Raw genomic sequence first — 20,133 nt, forward strand, 5'->3', positions numbered from 1 at the left:
AATCCAGTATTTTACCTTCTGACCTGTAGGACTGACATAAACAACTGAATGCACTTTAAATAATTCATCTGATGTTCTGTGAATAAATAGCTACATCGTTTTGTTTGGGATTTTTTGGGTTTGTTTTTTTTTTAGAAAATTCTTTCAGTAAAGCAAAACAACTGAGTATATAAATCTTACAGGCCGTCCATCTGAACCAGGAAGTCCAGGTGGGCCTGGATTCCCGTGTGGTCCTGCCGGACCTCGGGGTCCCGGCTCCCCTCTATCTCCCCCTCCTGTAGATCGTCCTGGAGGGCCGGGGGATCCTGAAGGACCACGTGGACCTGGTTCACCTGGCTCCCCTTTCTGTCCGGGAGACACCTGCAGGGACTGAGTGTTGGACGGACTCATTAGTTACTAATTCATTTATTGATTCATTGAATTATAGCAAGACATCAAACATACACAGACTCTAGTTTACATAGATTACACTGACATTAATTAAAAGGTAGAGAAAGTATTATTTGCTCATTTATACATAATTGAAAGGGATCAATGAGCAGCAAGTTGATTGACTATTTTATACTGTTATGTTGATAATTTAAGCTTTTTATGGATTGATATGGTTCTTGAAAATTCCCACCAGAACTTCACGTGGGCAGATAGAGTCTCATTCATAGGAAATGACCACTCTTCCAAAAAACGATTTAGGTTAATCAGTGGGTGTATTTTTTATAGTAAATCTTGGCTAGTGTTATTCTAATTAAACATTAAATGACACAGTTGTTAATGCATGTCCAATGAACAACCATATAAGTGCATGTATTAACTAGATAAAAAGTCAAATATATACTCTACATCATGCAACTAAATCATGTAGAAACTCCTACTTACACTGTCAAGCATGGAGGCTGGGGTAGCTGTCTGCAATGATCTTACTGTAAAAAAGACAAAGTGAAGACAAAAACATTTGCCAGTTCAGTTTAAACAGAATAATTACTTTTATCATTATGCAACTTTAATTTAAGGCAGGTCATAAAACAGAAAAGATGGTGCTTCTATAAGGAAGACAGCAACAGCACCATCTGCTGGTGGATTGATGAATTACACCCAAAGAAGGCACAGTCTTTGATGTATGATATGGTACATGACCACACGCTTGTCCATGTGTGCGAAATTAAGATAGGTGTGTGTTTTGCTAAATTTTTGCAAGGCCAAGGTCAGCAGTTGAATCACTGCAGTCTGCTGGCAACAAAGACAGTTTCCCTAAAATAATTATAGTGATAAAGAAAATATTCTTCACCTTCAACTGTGGTCATCTCCAACTCCTGCCCAGAAGTCTCCTCTATGTCTTCATCTTCATTATCATCATAGTCTATTGGCATCTCAGTGGGCGGAGCCTGGACCGGGGTGCTGTAAGTTGGGTCCACCTCAGGGAAGGGCTAAAAAAGGAAATAATGTCATCTACAAAAAAATGCTACTGGAAGACTTGATCCATGATTTTCTGAAATATTCCATGGCCTTTATCTTATTATTTATTTTATTTTATTATTTAATAAGAACATTGCAATTCTGACTTGTTTTGTGCTATGCTTTCATGCTTTTTTTGCAAAGACAATTTTTATGTAAAATTATGCATGTGTGAATAATAATAACATTTTAGCTTTTGTCTGTTTGACATGTTCATAAACAGCTGCTCAGATTGAAAAAAAAGAAAAAAAACAGGGGAGAGAAAGTGAGTGTTTGCCACAGATGGTAGGAAATGTTTTCTCTCAGAGCAGACCCAACTACAGTGTCAGACTGAGATTGAAAGCAACATTCCACACATTGCACCAAGATGGCTCAGTGCGCCACATTATTTCAATATTATTCCAACATTACTTAATCTTTTTTATTTGTACAAGATCTACTATGTTGATAAATGTCTTGACCTTATGCCCCAGAAAAGCTGCCTGTCCTGTGTATGAATGATCCATGAATATGGCTGCCAATGAAAGAGCAATGGATGTTTTCTTACTCTGAGAGGTATTGACTTGGGTTTGAATCTGTCATCTCACTGTACTGATGTGGCTGAAGGAGACATATTTCAAATTGTTATGAGCTGGCTAAGAGCTGCACACATCTGGATAAGAGCTGTCACAAAACACCTCATGGATCCATATTTTCACATCTTTGTGACACAAAAATAAATCAGGTAACACCAACAAACAAACCAAAAGTATTTAATTTGGGCAAATAATGGCCTGAATTCGAGAAAGAAAATGGGTAAAGAAAAAAACAAGTCACTCTCCTCTAACAGTTTCTATTTATGTGCTCAGGCAAGGCTGAGATCCTTTCCAGTGTAAATTTGGAACAGAAAAAACATAATTAAAAGTGGGACCTGTAAAGCAATCAGAGAAATAATGAATTGCTTTGTAAGTTAACAAATTTTAGTAATAAAAAGGAGTTAGAACTCTCTACATGGACGTAAAATAATTAAATACAAGTAGTCTGATGAGGTATTGTATTTAAACAAGAATACCAGAATAGCTCCAGTTTATGAGGAAATAAGTCAGAAAGACAATTTAAGTTTGCTTGTTTAAAAAACTACACAGAAGAAGAGGACAAATTTGAAGACGGCATTTGGACTATGGAGGTATTTTGTCTTGGCCATTTGGCAAGGTTCCAATGAAACTGTATTTAAAGTATAATCTAGTGTTTTTTCCACCCTGGCCTCTTCCCTGTTACCCTGTTGATTATTTTTCTCTTCCTTTCAAAGAGCAGCACATATATCACCATTGCTCCGGTCTCCTCCAGGCCTGTGAGGATAAGAGCTGTTTTCTTTGGGCCAAGTCCAGCCCAGCTAGATGGAAAGGGCAGAGGGACAGTGTGCCACGTGTGTGCCTTGTGTATGTGTATGTACACACCATGTTATACTCTCTCTCCTCCACAATCTTCTTCACTTCATCTCTTCCCTCCATGTCATCATAAGCATCATCACCACTTCCATATCCAGAGGCCTGGTGAGAAAATCAGAGCAGGGAAGAATCGAATCAGTAGATAAACAGAGATAAGGAGAAATAATTAAATCCTCTTTAACAGACAAGTCCCACATGAGTTCAAGCTGTGGGAATGAGAAAGAAAAATGCGAAAAACAAACTAAAAACTGCGTGTGCTCATTATTTAAGGGAAAAATAAAACAATGCTTTCATACCCCGAGGAGAGTAAGATCAAATGTATGACCTTTCAATCACAAATAGCATACAAAAATGCATAAAACTAGGATACCAGATGTATACAACCATAACACCTGAAGCAACAGTTGTAAAAGAATTGTGTAACTGCATCTGACATATGTCTACTGTGGTAAATGTCTTATTTTTAAAACAATGTACATAAGAACTGATAAAATTACATTTAATGATCCAAAATAAGATTTCTTTTGATACATGTAGATGAAATACATTTATTAAGCAAATTATTATATGCAAAATAATCGTAATGTAGTGAAAATACTATATATTATTACACTACATGACCAAAAGTGTGTAGACACCCATGTGTGATTGTAGATAATTGCTTTAATATGCTGCTACTCCAGCTGCCACTCTTGATTTTGGAACCTGTAGTGCACTTCTTCCACCAGCAGAGGGAGTGATATTTCTAGGTTTGGATTGCTGTGGGCTCTGACACCCAGGCTGTGTTTTTTCATGCACACTCACATAAGGATCGTCCTCCTCGCACTGGTCATCTGGGGCCGTGGGATCTGACTTCAACACCAGCTGCTGAATGGAGCCCTGGAGAAAGACAGAGGAGTGTGGAGGAAGAGAAGAGTCTGTATTATGTTGCATGGTAATTAAATTAATTAGTTCATTCTGTCCCTTTCCCACACGGCAGCATAGAACTCATGTCTTTCGGTCTCTCTCAATTATTACCTCACATATTATTTGGCTATTAACACGTCTTCTCAAATGCACATTCACACACTGCAAGCAACATCTGGCAGTGAACTGTCAGTGCTCCAAAGACTATTTTCATTTGAACCTTAAAGCTCCAGACTATATTTTAAATATAATACAACTATAATATTAGGCTTTAAGAGCTGTACTGTATACTTAATGACTAAAATAAATAATAGTTGGACCATCTTTATGTCTGCTAACAGCTGTTACACATCATACCAGTGGCTCATCAGGGACCTGTACTTGTATTCAATTTCACACTTTAACACACTAACAGTTTATCGGTGTTTAAGCTGACAACACAATAATCTGTGCTTCAACTGGCCAACATTGATGGGTGGATCTGCTGCATTTGAGTTCATCCAATCAGGTTGATATCAGAGTACTGTAGTTATTTTCATTATTATCTTTTCACCTGAATCCTCTTCAAATTATCCTTGAATTACTATTTACTCAGGGAACACTGATTACTCATTCCTTTGATTAGAACTGCAAAGATTAGATGATTAATCAATATGTCGTTAAGTTGACTAAATGTAATCGGAAACTATTTTAATACTAAAACAATCATTTCTTTTCTTTTTTTTTTTAAAGCAGAATGCCAAAACTTTAGTGGTTGCAGCTTCCCACATATGAGAATTTCAATGAGAAATTCAATATGAGAAATTGATTTTAGGTATAATGCAACACAATTTGATGCCATTATGGGGTCACACAGAAAATGATGCTTCTTTATTTGTTACAATTAACATTCTAGGTCCCATCCCCATTTTTCTGCAAGCACCAATCAGCGCACACATGTTTAAGACCTCTAATCTTTTCTTTAATGTGGAAATATCTGGTTCATGCAGCTGTTCATACATGCCAGTGAAAAGGGAGGCTCACACCATCTGCAAAGGCAAGGTGTATTTTTCAATTTATGTAGTATATGAATGACTTTGTGCAATTGTGAATGATCCTTTAAATCTAAGAGCTGTTAGATAAAGACTTATCAGCCAAATTTATTGATATTGAGTTCTGGCCAGAGGAAAACACCTGTTTTTAATAGAATGAAGAACAGTTTATGAAATTTAATGGTGGTGAGGGAGTGAGATATGGACAGGGAGGAAAAGAATAGAGGCGTGGATATGAGTTGGGGTAGGAACTGAATCAGAAACATCTGTTTGTGAAGTAAACAACATGTGTGAAACAAACAAAGAATACACCATGCAACCTTTTCTCCGTCTTTCAAACATTTTAGTTTGTGAATTACCCCCTTAAGTTGAATCTGAATGGTTTAGTTGGTCAGTTTATAAAACTCAATTCAATTATATAAATGAAATGGGCAGTGGAAGGATTTGGCAGCGCAACCAGTTTGTCCACTTGATTATATCAAATAATGGTGGGAAACTGTCAGGGAGTTCACTAAAGTATCTAAGAACTGAGCCTGTACATGTCTACCTGTGGCATGTACTAAATGGTTGCTGTGCATGTACTGTAAATCACTTTCTAAAGACATAAAACTTATTGGTCGTTCAGAAGAATAATTCTTCTTTATTACAATTTACTTTTATTTCATTTAGCAGATGTTTTTATCCAAAGTGACATACATATGAGACCTGATACAACACAAGTAGGGATCTAGTCAATACGAGTTAGTGGCATAAAGCTATGTTTAAGTCTGATAGGATGTAGGTGCCAACATGCAGTGCATTATTTTTGTTCCCTTTTCAGTCCATCAAAGTCCATCTCACTTACAGTACGTTGAAACATATCAGCCTCTGGTTGTCATCTCACAGCTTGGACATGAGGTTTGTTTGTATATACTTTTCTGTCTGAGTAATGTCCACAGACTGGTCATCACAAGTTTTTTAGATGTCTGGGACGCCTGAGAAGAAGGTTAAGTACTTCCAAGGTACTGTTCTGTGTTTGCAGTTACTGGCAGTCACCATGTTGAGGAAAGTGCTGTTGCCAAAGCAACAGAGAGTGAGTCACTTTGCCTGCTGCTGGTTAACTACGTATAAATGAATGCCACCATAACGGTCGTCAAGGTCACTTTTAATTGATTTTTATAGATGACTGAAGGAGCTCTGACACATTCATGTTTCATTCAGTGTAGTCGATGTCTGTATAGGACAATGTGCTGAGAGCCTATTTTGCCACAAGGTGTCGCCAGTTAATTTGATAACAATTTTTTTTTTAAAGTGTCGTGATTTTTGTCATTCATCTAATCTTACATATAATAGTGTTTTTTTTAACACTCCCAGGCAAATCCACATTGTGCATACATACATATATGTTTGATCTGATCTTCCAAAACCCAGGACCCAGGATAATTGTCCTTCAGACTCTGCCCTTTTAAAAAAGGGGGATGTTGCCATCTCTTACAGTAAGAAATATTCTTGCCATTGTGACGAAAGGAAAGCAAGTTGCAGATTTAATTTCAATAGCAAACTTTAATTTAGCTCAATATTTGTATACTAAAACAGTAGCAAGAAATACTCAACACACATGCACACACTGTGATCATAAAAATACTTCCTTAACATTATGGGTTAAGAATATAAATTCAGTTACTCAGGGAGAATCAGAAGACTCATAAAACTCGATCTCTCGTTCTATTTTTCTTTCCTCACAAACACACATCTACAGATGGTGCCAACCACACATAAACATTTCCCAACACCCATCATGGGGTGCATTCAGGGAAACTGAGGAAAGCAAAAAGAGCTGTGTGTGCTGCAGAGAACTACTGCTGCTGCTGCGTGGCTGTTATTGCTCTCTCTGGGTTGAGATGGAGGATCTCTGACAGAGCTGCCAGTTTAAACACTGAACAGCTGGGAACAGACAGTGACTACTGGTCTTCTTTCTCTGAGAAAGGAGGGAAGAGGAGCGCAAAGGGGAAGGACTATATGAAGAGAGGAAAGGGAGTAGTAAAGGAGATGGAAGATAAAGTGAAGAGGGTGGAGAGAGAAAGCTCTTCAGAGTTTCTGGGTGATGTCTCTCAGCCACCTACAATGTTTTTTTATGCCATTAGTAGGCATAGTATGAGGGGACTAAACTGTTTTCTTGCAAAGAGTTAGATGAGAAGATTGTTGCCATTCATATGATGTAAGATGTTATGCCATACTCATTATGGAGCTAGAATGAGCAGATGATTGTTTTACAGTAGCTTTGAATAAAGCCTGGAAGCAGGGGGGGGGACTCCAGCCCAACTCCATCCAAAGTTTAACAATCTGCTTCCTATTCCTTTAACACAGTGTAGAGTTTTAAATTGTGTCCTTTTGACAAGTTAAAATATGTTGCTGGGGTTCAAAGAAATTGGTTTTCGATCAATTTAACTTGTTCCCACGAGGTTTGAAAGCAACATAAATGATAAGATTTGTGGAGTAAAATAATAGTAATTGAATTATGGGGGAAATCAATTTCTTGTTGTCTTTGTCATTGGTTTAGTTATTCTACTAACCACAAATAAACTGTTAAGTCAATTAAAGTCATCCTCTTAAAAGTTTTAACCTGTTGAGGAAATCAAAACATTACTTTGTTTTTGGCTCGCCAAGGTGACCACACAATATTTCTGGGATTTGAAGAGGAGCTACAGTGAGTTCATTTTTTGTTCTAAAAATAAATATTGTGATGTAAATACCCACGTCAGCTTTGGTTTTAAATGACAGCAGGTAGAGGAATCTATTTGATATATTCTTCCAGTAATAAAATGGACTCTCCTCTGAGACCATGAATTCACAAATAAACACGTGCACTCCCTCCCTGGATTTCTTTGAAACTCGTCTCAGATTTCTCCATAAAAAACATTAATGAGAGAGAGTGGGTAGATCTGGGCAATAAGAACTTTCCACTGTAAACTAAACATCTTGTAGTTTGTCTGACATGTAAACTTACACAAGGATGAGTCAGAGGAAAACAGCACAAAAGGTTGCAATGCAGCAGGTCTGGTTTTTGCTTTTAGGGATTGCAGATCAGTTACTCTGTTTGTTTAGCTACTGGTCACAAGCTGATGTATTCAGAAAAACATTGCTGGCATGTTTTCTAGTACAGGATGTGCTTGGCTCATCTCTTATTCAAATTTAATATTCTACTCCACTTCAGATTTAACATTTTGATAAAACAGAAAACTAATAATAAAAAATAAAAAATCAGGCTAAGATAAATATCTCTACTTGCTTATCCCATCCAGATAGCACATAACTACATAATACTTTTCCCTTTAAACAAAACTTTTTTCCTCTCATCATCCCTCTTGAAACCCAACCTTTTTGTTTGTTTGTTTGTTTGTTTGTTTTTTTTGTTGCAATTACAAATTAGCAAATCATGGATGTTTGGGAGGAAAGCACTGAAGCATTTACTGGTTTATTTTCTTTTACAAGAGCACTGAGACCAGAATATAGCATTGTACCTCTTCTCCTGGATCTGATGTGTCAGCATTTCTCTACCACACACCCTCATTATAACCACACAGGAATATTTCATTTTATTAACTAGGATTGGAAGTTAAACCCTTGCATTCTTACCTTTGTTTAATTGTACTGTTAAATTAAAGTATTGGCAAGTACAGTTGCACTCGGTTAGCTAAGTCATCCAAGATGACAGTCTATCAGCCATATTCCAAAATGTAAATCACATACAGCTTGTCATTTATGAGCTCTCACGGGATAAGGCAGTGCTCATAAACACATGTGGTCATTCAATCTTTGTCTCCTGTGGCGGTCATGAAGCTGCCAGCAAAGACTTTTGTCTTCATGTCTCAAACAGGCAATCACCCAAATGCCACGTTTGTTTCTTTATGTAGTTGTGGGTTTGACCATCAGTTCTCAACTCATTGATCTAAACCATATTACAGTGGAAATGAGGAATAATCTATGCTAAAATTCAGCTTCTACATCAAGATTAAAAGTGAGACACAGAGGAGGAAGTAATGAAAAAATCCTCAAAAACATTTTGCTAACATTGTATACACTTGTGCACACATACACACAACAGTAAATCTAGCTCCATCCAGACTCACCACAAACCTCGCCAGGCCTGTACCCCCAGCGTTCCCCACAAAGACGCCTGAGCTGGCCTCGAAGGTCAGAGGCTGTCGGCTTCTAGAGAAGTCGACTCGGTGGTATTCCTCACAGTCCATGTAGAGACGCACCTGGGGAACAAGGACAAATCAATCAGTCAGTCAGTCAGTCAGTCAGTCTTTATTTATATAGCATCTCAAGGCACTTCTCACAGGTCTAGACCATACTCTTTAATTTAATTCAAAGAGACCCAACATTCCCACATGAGCAAGCCCTCACATCTTTCAGCTTGACGGAAAACCACAAGCAAATTGATAACAAATGGAATACTTGCAGAATATAGAACATGTAGGAAACCGTATCCCCTGCATGTGCACATGGACAGATTGTTTTATATAAGGTGCACAAGAATTTCCCAATTTGGGATAAGTATCTATTTAAGCTTTAAGCTTTCAATTTATCATAACATTTTCACATACTTAAGAATAATCTGTAAAAGATAGAAGTGCCACATGTAGCCTAATTAAAGCCCCTGTGTCTAAAATCTGAAAAGTTCTGACATTGGCGGCTCCTCATTTTGGAATGAAATCATGACACTCTCCAAGACAAGTATGTTAAAAATGTGACTGAAAGCAACACAGACTCTATCAACATTTTCTACAAACACAACCTCATTATATCACAATGAACACAGGAACTGTAGTGTACTTTGAGGCAGTTTCGTGTACACTATGATGCTGCTCACTGAAGCTGCAGCTGAAAATAGTCTCAAAAATTAACAATTTGCTCTATTTTTTTAAATGCAGTGTAGGAGTTGGTAGATGCAACCAATATTTGTTGAAAGGTGATAAATACTGTATCTTCCAGACAATACAGTACACTACACCCACCTCAGCTCCCTGTACAGTCAGGGTAAACCTCGCCCATCTTCCTGTCAGGTCTCCCATCTTGAAGGAAGCAGCTTCTTGGGTTCCAGCTGTTGTTCCTGGGTCAGTGTAGTATAAAACCACTCTCTGGGAACCATCTTCCACTTCAGACAACGCTATACCTAAGTGTACAATCTTAACAGAAAACAATAATAATAACCAAGTGATGCAGAAAATTGTCATTTACTTTTTTTTGTGTTTATATGTGGTAGGATATTGATGCTGGGATTACAAAGAATTACATTGTCTTACTTTTTGGTAAGCATCAGTGATGGCGAACAGCATGCCACCTTGTCTCGTGGTGGGTTTAGCTGTGACTGTGATGGCAAAGTCATAGTAGAATGGATCTGGGATGAATGACTTTGTGAGGCGGCCAACGTTGGCATCAGGGCCGAAGCTGTAGGCAGGATAACCCTCGAAGCCCGTAACAAAGGAAACTGAGGGTGGGAGGGGAACACCGATCAACTCTGTCAGGTCCAAGGCTCCCTGAAAACCAGGGTCTAAAAACATGGAGGAGGAAACCATGTCAGTGGAGGGGAAAAGAAAATACACTTCTCATCCAACAAGTGTGTCACACTCAAACAAAAGGGTAAAAAAGTATTTATTATATTTTGAGCACATAAAAACAATATAATCTAAAAAGGTTCAATTGAATTTAACTGGTGCAAAATGTAGCCATCATGCATTTGCCAGATGTTCCCTTTAGTCATTGTCTCATTTGAAGTTATAATCAACTGCGTTCTGAGCTCTGAATGTTAAAATGTCTGTCTATATGCTCTCTCTTTGATGAGTACTTGATGGTGACAGGGTACATACACAATGTACAGAGCAGTGGGAGTGAGAGGGGGCAGTTAATTTTTCCCCCCAGAGCCCCCTAGTGGGATAATGGAGCAATGAGTCATAAGAATGAAACACTTCTCCACAGAGACAGTGTGGGAGTTGCAATCATCTTATAATTTCCCACAGCACTGAAAATAAAATGAAAGTAACTGATTAAATTTGCACTAGATGTTGAAAACTTTAGGAATCTTCCCAACATTTTTATACTGATTTTCATTTGGCCATGAAGTTGGAGCATACCTGCTAGGCTGTAAATCCCCTCTGATATTCTTCACAACTTTTCTACACGAGTGCTCTGGATCCAGTCTGGAGTGTTACAACATCACTGCTTGCGTCTTTAGACATTTTGATGACTGACAACTTGTCAGATACACCCCATAAAGTCTGCCAAGAGGTTATGAAGGGCCTCCATCTCTCAATGTCATCTTACTCTGTAAACTTTCTATTACTGTATGCACGCCTGGATGCACATTTGCTTGCTCGCTGTCTGTCACGCATGCACATATAAATGCACACACAGGCACACACGTTCTCCAACTATGCCAGATGCATAAGCATGTCTCTTATACTCTGTCTGTTAGATGTGCAAGCACTTTCTGAATGCCAACTTATCGCAACATCTCTTTTCTTCACTTCTTGCTCTTTGTCTTTCTGTCCATCACTCACACTCTCACACACACACACACACACACACACACCATCCCCTCCACACCTGGTTCTCCTTAGTGGGAAGACCCTGGGAACAATCGTCTGTTCTTTGAGTGTGTATGGGCAGCAGGGTATAGAGGCCGGGCATCTGGAAAGCATTAGGCTAGACTAATACACACGTGCTGCGCAGTGGCAGCTCCTGTAAATTAGGCTTACCGCGTGGCGTGTGTGTCTGTGTGTGTGTGCGCGTGTGTGCACAGGATCGACAAAAACAAAAAGAGTGAGGAAAAAAGAGAGAGAGAGTGAAATGAGAGTGCAAACATTCAGACTTTTCATGAATGCAGTATGAGCGTGTGTGTGGTCAGTAAGGCTTCCCACAGGAAGAGAGGCACACTCCTTCCCCTGTGCATTAATTGGATTGAAACCCTGACAGACTGCAGCAATTAAAAAATAACAATGAAATGCAACTCACACCATTCTGCTGTATAACCTCCACTGCAGCTGAATACTTTAAATTAGCTGGACTGTAGTTCAGAGCTGCTTCTGTTGAATGTTGGATGGTATTTGTTTAATCTATCATGATTTTAGATATTATAGTCATGGTTGGAGAGCTATCTTTCATCCTCTGGATTATTATCTTAGACTGCATCCACAGACAACTAAATCTGAAAACAGCACCAAAATGGCTCCAATAAATTTCTTCTTCTTCTTCATCTTTCTGGCCAAAAAGGCATTTAAATGAGTGATCATGGAGTGCTTTAGAAATGACACAAATCTGGCTAAGCCTTATGTCTGAGTGGGCGTACACGAGTTTCTAAAAGCTTGGTTTTGATAAAGCCAAAATCTGTGACTGTGATGAAAACAGACCTTGGACAGAACTCTAAAAAACTTCATTGCATTATTATTAAATTCTTGTGGAGGAAACACATGCTCAAGGCGACTTACAGTAAATGCATACAGTGCTGGTGCTTTGATTTTGTTTTTAGAAGAATTCAATCAGAAGTAGGATTGAGTACAGTAAAAATAGAGTAGGTAAAAAGTTCAGGTAAGGTCTGAATTGTCAAAAGGTTTGATTGGTTTGACTTTTAGGTAGTCGCTTTGTTAAGTAGATGCAGTGAAATCTAATAACACAAAAAAAAAAGCTTGAAGCAAGCAAGACATGTTTTCCAAACAGTCTTTGACCCACTTCGGATTCCAGAGAATCCTGGAATCAGAAGACTGGCTCATTGGTGGCTTTGTCTCTAGATGCAGACTTCACCATGTTGTCAGCGGTGAACTTCCGCCGCGAGTGTGTCAGCCAACATTCCCACATCTTGTCACCTCTCTCTGTCTTTTCCTAAAAGTGACATCAGTGCCTCCACTGGGTCAAAGACTTAACAGCTGGACAGATCACCATGGAAACCAAGACACACTGTCCTTGCTCAAGTTCTCATGATGCAGCATGAACATACTGTATAAGAGCAACGCCAAATCAGTGTTTCCCCCGTGTGTGCATCATGTCATCAGTGCATTTGTAAGTAGATCAGGTTTAAGAAATTTGGCTTCACTAATGAGTTATGAATGTGTTCCTCTTAACAAAGCTGTGAGGAATGAAACTAGAGCCGCAAAAATATAAAAAATCACCCAGTGAATGAAGATGTCAGCTGTGTGAATATTCTGAGTAATTCTGGTTAGGGTGCGACCCTCACTGTAATCAGCCTTGGCTGAGTCTGAGTACCACCTGCACTGGAACAAGTCAAAAAAAATGAGAGGGGGAAGGCTCGGGAGATACAGTACATGCACTCTAGCTAATGTTCACCATAATAACTTCAAGGTGCATAAATGGAAGTACAAGACGCTGCCATCTTATTAGGTCCTTGAGTCATTGAGGAATAATGCTGATGTGAAAAGTGAACTCCCTTTTCCTGGGAAGTTGATGATGTATTGGACGGAGGGGCGATCAGAATACACAGATAGAGTGTGACCTAAGTTGAGTGCAGACTCATAAGGGACAATGTGAATTCACATTAAATACTCACAGTATGCCTACATACCAGGATATGACAGTAAGTGTAAGCAGAGAGTGTGACATATTCAATGGAAAGCAGTTTATCATCATATATATATGATGATATATGATGATATGATGATAGCATGCGTCACTGTGATACCCTATGTTTTGCGGGATATATTTCATTTGTGGTATCAGATGTAATTTTATTATTTCATTACAAATTTCCTTCAGCAGAAACAGTAAATCAGTTTTCATTTCAGAGCAAGTGAAAAATGTGTTAGAGAATAAACAGATATTCATGTCTCCAGTGACTGTAGCCTCAATAGACCACCTCCATCATGGGAAAAGAAATGATTATTTGAAGTACAAGCAGCTAGATCAAAAGAAAATATAAATTACAACACTACAGGAATAATAATGATATTATGTTTTATATACAGTAACCAGAAACTACAGCACTTCCACATAATAACACTGTCTGTTTGTATCTAATGTTTGCATGCTTGCACCCTGTCCAAACTCTGTTGTCTCCACAGGACTGTTTCCTAAACAGGTCACTGTGTTGAAGTGAGTGTCTGACTGCAACGTCCCATTGTGAAACACTGCTAGGGCAAAATCCAGACTGTTACAAATAGCAAGAGAAGCTGTGGCCTGCTCTCACTTAAGCAGCACTTAAAAGACACGAAGACTGTCATTTAAAAATGAAGCAGCCACTCTTCATTCCAGGAGTGGAGTGTTAAAAAACATTTTGTGGGAACTGTTTCAGGACTTCCATCTCGTTTGCTGCTGAAATTAGAAATATGTCTTTTTGCAGGATGAGTGTACAACAGGAAAACTGCAGTTCCCATTGATTGAAAACAGATTAACCCAACACCACAGCACTTACTGCACAAATGAAAAAATGAACAAATGCTGCATATATTATCATATTAGGACAGATAGCTAAGGGCAAAACACCTAATGCACCACAACTGATATAATCTATTTACATGTAAAGGCATATTTAAAGCTCTCTCACACACACACACAGCTGCACAAGTCGACACATAGCTTATGATGGACAGGATGGCGTCTTCTGTACAGAACGTGAATATGATATGAATGACTCTGTTGTGATGTAGGTCTGGTTACGGTGTATACGGTATATCAGCACTAGGCACTTATGAGCTTTAAAAACTTTTCTACTTGTACTTGGCTAAGATGTCAAGATGTTTGGGCCTGATCGTAAAGAAAATGGGAGTATGAAGGGTCTTAATAACGTGGTGATGATGGATAAATTATTTGGACGGCTCTAAATCTTGCCGGCCAGAGTCACTCATCTCATCCCGTCAGTCTACGGGAGTTTCAGTTAAATCTAATGAGAGAACGAGTCTGCAATCTGATCAAACATCAGTCATAGATATTGAGATAGGCACAAACCCAACTCTGGATTGTATTTACTCACACAAAACCTTGTGTCAGCACAAACAATGCAGATTAAATGACTGAAACTTTATCAAGTGTTTAGAGATGTAAATTGACTTAAATCCTCCTGTAGGGTTGTGCAGAGGTGTGGGTGTGTTTAGTTGTGTTTTAGAACATAACCGCTGTGAAACAATCAGAAAATAAAGTTTTATTTATCTGAGTCATTGTTTCGTTCTCACTACCGTCACACCATTTCTTCATTTACTTTAGTCTTAAATTAAAAATTAGTTGGGAAGCTGTCACTAAAGCCTAACTTTATTTTTTTAAATGTCCTCCCCTCAACTTAGTAAACATCATTGTACTCCCTCATAGCATGGATTCTTCAGTCTGATTGTCAGCCTACGTGAGTAGCAAACGCAGCGTAAATTGGATTGTGTTTCAACAAAAGCTGGATCTGGCTCAACTTCTTCCCACATGGCTGCTAGCATTTTGTTTTGTTTTCTATATGGATCCCACTCCCTAAATGCCTAAATGTACTACACTCACTCAAATGAATGGACGCACTGGCATTTTTTCCCACGTTGCCAGTTTTGTGTGATTGCAGACTTACACAGCAAATCTTCTGTGACTGTGGTAACACTACATCTTGCAAACACACTGCTCTCACTCCCAAGCTGCATTCACTATGTAGTCACATTAAATCTTGTCTGTTGTCACAAATCACTTAGACTGACTTGAACTCTGAACTTATAAAAAGTTTGCTGAAAATGTTTAATGACTATGAAGTGCAATCAATCACAATGAGAGACAGCTCTGAGAAAAAAAAAGAAGAAAAGAAAATCAATAATGAGCTACAGTATTTTGGGGTAAATTACTGTATAACTAGACAACAAAGAATAAAGAAACACTGATGTAACAACAAATGCAAATTTGTTCATTTATTCCATGAAAAAAATAAAATACCTTTTAATAATGCATGTTTGAGTGTCCCTGAATACAACAGCTGGGAAGGCACCTGCTAACAATTGCAATACTAGGCAACAATAATCTAAAAGCTAACAAAACGTGCATGTGAATGATTAGATTCAAAAGCTGATTAGAAGGTAAGAAATCAAAAACGTGTATACATTTTGAAAGCGATTAGTGGTTTTATTAAGCACATGGTTTGTAGTTAATCGGCTAAAACATAAAACCACAGGCACGAGTCTTTAAGTTATTATGGACCATGGCAGTTAATCGGCACCTGTTTAACTTTGGAGATAACTACATGTCCTCCTCAGATCTGACAAGACAAGAAAAGTCCATTCTACAACTACAGATTAACTCTACCAGGTGTTAAAATGACCTCATATGCTCTATTCAAAGACAAAACAAAACATTACACATCCTTTTATGTCAAAGGCAGTGTTTGATTGACAGCACAGAAGTGATGTTAGCCATGTGTTGTCATGAGAGGCAGGAAGTTCGAGGTAAATTGCCAAGACCACACACACAACTTGTGATGGCATACATGCATGTGTGTGTCCAGGTGAGGCTACAGGCCTCCCATTTAGCACAAAGCTGCTCTGTTAGTGTTGAGTTAAAGCGCCAAGTCGGGTCGGTCATTAAAAAGAGAAGCAGAGGTAGGTGTTAACGCTCTGATTGTGATCAAAGGCTCACAGTGCTAAGCTCAGTGATGAATGCAGCTCGTTTAGCATGACGTCGGAAAATAAGTCAGGTTTTTTTCCCCACATACATGAACATCTGAGAGAAGATGTTAAGCGTGTCTGTTTTGATATAATATACAGTATAGAGAAACAGACCTGAATTACTCAAGTAGTGATTCACTTTTTATTTCACTTTGAGAAAGCATATGGAATCAGTTTTGATGTCACACTTCCTAGAATAACATGATTTGTATGTCCAAGAGAGAGGGGAAGATTCTAGCAATGATACAAACAAATCTAATTCTTGGCCTTGTAAATTAGATTTTGACAATCTGTTTGAACTCCGTGGATTTATACAAACTAACAAGTGCAGCACAGTATGTTTTCATTATCAGTAATATAACTGATAAATGTATTGTGGGAATGTGGCTGTCATGAATGTATCTTAGGAATGAGGTAGCACCTGCACATATGACTCTCCTGTATGTTAAGAATGTGATGCTCAGATAAGAATAAGAGGCCTGCATGGTATAATGTGCAGAAAAGATACAATCTAATACACAAAGAATGCCTCAAGTCAACAAGCTACCACATTTATTCAATTTAATGCAGCTTTTCAGAGCCGTTTTATCCAAAACAGAGTTTGCGGTTAATATTGCGTCAGCCACAGATGACACAATGTCACAAACACCTTACTGCAGTAACTGAAAACAAATGAGCCACACATGGAGACAAATAATAGAAATATGCACTATATAAAGAGGATTTGTATGGAGAAATCATTCCTACTGTGTAAAGGGTTGGCTCATCCACATTACAAATACAAGTTATCTCATGCCCTGTGGCATCTAGCCATGCAGATAGTGTTTGTGCTTCACGATTCAAGACACACTATATGGCCTATATGCCTTTATATGCATACATGATTTTTGGTCTGGGGTTTGAGTAGGGCCACTTCCCTCCAATTAAGTGAAATCGTAATGCTAAAGAATACAATAACATGCTTGACATTAATGAGCTTCCAACTTTATGTTAGTGTGCTTAAATATTAGTGGTAATAGTCTGGGGAAGGCACTTGCCTAAAACAACATGACAAGACTACCATGCATAAAAAGACGTTCATGACGAAAAGCGAAGATCCTTAGCGAAGTTATAACTGTCTCTTCACTCCAACCTATACAATGAAGGTGGATGGAACTTCTATAGAGAATATGGAGTAAGTCAGAAAACTGTTTTCTTTTTCTTGTTTATTATAGGATTTTTGGTTTTTGGGTGGACAGATATTCAAAGCACAAATTAGGGCTGCAACAGAAAACTGTAAAGTCACCCTTGATACAACTATTTCGTCCTAAACAGTTACAATGGAGCCCTTCATATGTTCGGAAATGCAAACAGATATTTGGAGCTGCCGTGCGGGATTTCCAAAGTGGGAAGTTACCTAGTGCAGCTTTAATGTACAGCAGTTGTATAAAAGAGGCTTGTTCTCAGTTTGGTCCAATCCTGAAACTGTCAGTAGCCAGTAAGCTTACCTAATGTCAAGAGACGGAAGGTTCCTTTGAAGTAAAGTTTGACATGACCTCTAAAAAACCTTTGCGAGAGTCCAATATATGTACATTTGAAGATATAACCTATACAAAAACTTTACATTATTAAATATATTTGTTTCTGTCACACATTGAGTACAAAACAGTTGGCTCCAGCAGTCCTCATTAACTAGAAGAACATGTTCCACAATAAAGCCAACATGAGTTCATTCTCTAACAGCCGTCCAACAGGTCATCAACACAACACAACACAGCTGATTATCCCATAAAATGGAATAAGTATTTATGGCCATTTAAATTTCGACTGCTTTTGAGATGAACCAGATGGTATACGAGAATCTGAATAAGCCGTTTCAAAACCTCACCATCCTCCCTGCTGGAAGGTGGCCATGCATATTTCCACAGGTATTTTAAGTCTCTACCTCCCACTTTTCTTTTCAACAAACATTTGACCATTGCGTATCAGGTCAATGGCAGTTAAAAAAAAACACAATAAAAAACATACAGGACTAATTTGTGGAGCCAATCAGTCTCCACCCAACAAGCCATGAAAGTTTTTGGCCTATTTCCTACTCAAACTTTATGAGATCATAACATTTGGGAACACTTGAAATGACAGAATTTGTTTAAAAAATAACAAGATCACAAGACCCTTTTTCTGCTGTTGCACGCCACATTTATCAGTGTTGATGCTGAGTAGGTGTGCTCCACAATTTCACTCTCAATAGTTGGTTATATAAACTAAGACCTCCTGATGCACATTAGTTACTGACTGGAATAGAAAAGAAAATCCTGACTTCATAATCAATCCGTTTCAATGATTCATTATGCTCTTGACTCACCAACGCTGCTCTACAAAGTCTCAGTGCCAAGTCTGACTCAACCAAAAACTTTGTCCGTGTCCCCAGTTAACCCCTGTACATAACTCTGGTCTGCACTGAGAAAAAAAATAAAAGAGGCAACTTCAGCATTGTGTAGGGGTCTGATTATTCAGACACGAGCGATTAGTTCCCAGAGTGGAAAAATAAATAAATAAAAGAAAATAGAGTTAACTTGATGGGCAAAGGGAAACAAATCTCAAAACATTGAATGTTTTCTGGGAAATTCCACAGTAGCCAAACCACTATAAATAATACATGATCCTGCAGGGAGGTAGTGATAAGCTGGAAAGAGAGCTAATATTAAATGGCATTGGTCACAGACTAAGTAATACAAATCTTTGTGGTCAGTATCTCCAAAACTCAAGTATTCAGGAAATTTCTCAAAAAAACATTAAAAGTCTGGGAACAATATTTCCTTGAGTATTTCTAATTAGATTTTGAACATGTTTTTCTAGCCGTCAGTTTATCAACTTGGCTTCTCTCACAGGATCACCCACATATTCAATTTCTAATTACTATAATAATTACTTGTCCAGTAAGAATGACTGCTTTTCTTAAGAGTGCAGCCACACTTGAAAATGAACCTCTCTGCAAAAGGACCGACCCTTCACTCTTTCGAATTTGTTTCACTTCAATCAATTTCTCAGACACTGCCTTGAAATTAAGTGGAAACACCACACTGCAATTGTGGCCCAAACAGACACACCTCTTCATGTTGTTGTTGAACAAGTAAAAAGCATCCAGCGCCAATCTGCCAATTTCTGCTCCAAGAAATGACTCGCTGTACCCACCACAACAAAATGAGGTAGTGCACACTGGCTCATCCTTATTGATGCCAGCTGCAGGATTGAAACCAACAAACAAGAGTCCCAGATGTGAAGACATGGGACTTGTTATAGCAGTGGCTGTGTCAGCAATTCTATTTGTTATTTTCACAGAGAGTATTTGAGGGCGTACACCAGAAGTGGAAGTGACCCATTGGGTGGCCTCAAGATTGCAGTTCTGATGAAATTCTGTCGGATGTATCAGACTGTGACATCCAGTGTTCACTGTGCATTAATCAGCTGGTATGAGACTGGGTGTTGTTATCCACAAGAAAACGGAGCTTTGTCATCTTCAGATTGGAAGGACAGACTCTCTTAGGTAGGTGTACATTCCAAGACTTTGGGTCACAAGCAAAGAAGATGGCATGCAAGTGCAGACAAAATTTGCCTTTGCAGGGTGTCGTAGCTCATGGTTAGGGACAAAATAAGGGTTGCGGACAACCTCAAAGAGGACGAAGGAGAACCAATGCCTCTGCTCTAAGAGGAGCCAGTTGAGATTGTTCA

The 20,133-nt window shown here is 38.5% G+C and overlaps 1 protein-coding gene across 1 annotated transcript in view; it reads right to left on the reverse strand.

Annotated features, from left to right (window-relative positions):
* LOC128382040 (collagen alpha-1(XVIII) chain-like) overlaps window positions 1-20,133 on the reverse strand; it is a 55,785-nt gene that overhangs the window by 13,635 nt on the left and 22,017 nt on the right. Inside the window, exons 3-10 of the mRNA XM_053342016.1 lie at window positions 10,102-10,349; window positions 9,814-9,984; window positions 8,923-9,054; window positions 3,681-3,755; window positions 2,886-2,978; window positions 1,283-1,421; window positions 874-917; window positions 181-369 (exon numbers count right to left, since the gene is read on the reverse strand). Coding sequence (XP_053197991.1) covers window positions 181-369; window positions 874-917; window positions 1,283-1,421; window positions 2,886-2,978; window positions 3,681-3,755; window positions 8,923-9,054; window positions 9,814-9,984; window positions 10,102-10,349 — 1,091 coding nt within the window. The remainder of the gene's footprint in view (window positions 1-180; window positions 370-873; window positions 918-1,282; window positions 1,422-2,885; window positions 2,979-3,680; window positions 3,756-8,922; window positions 9,055-9,813; window positions 9,985-10,101; window positions 10,350-20,133) is intronic.

This window comes from Scomber japonicus, chromosome 21, assembly GCF_027409825.1.
Source record: "Scomber japonicus isolate fScoJap1 chromosome 21, fScoJap1.pri, whole genome shotgun sequence".
Lineage (NCBI taxonomy): Eukaryota > Metazoa > Chordata > Actinopteri > Scombriformes > Scombridae > Scomber > Scomber japonicus.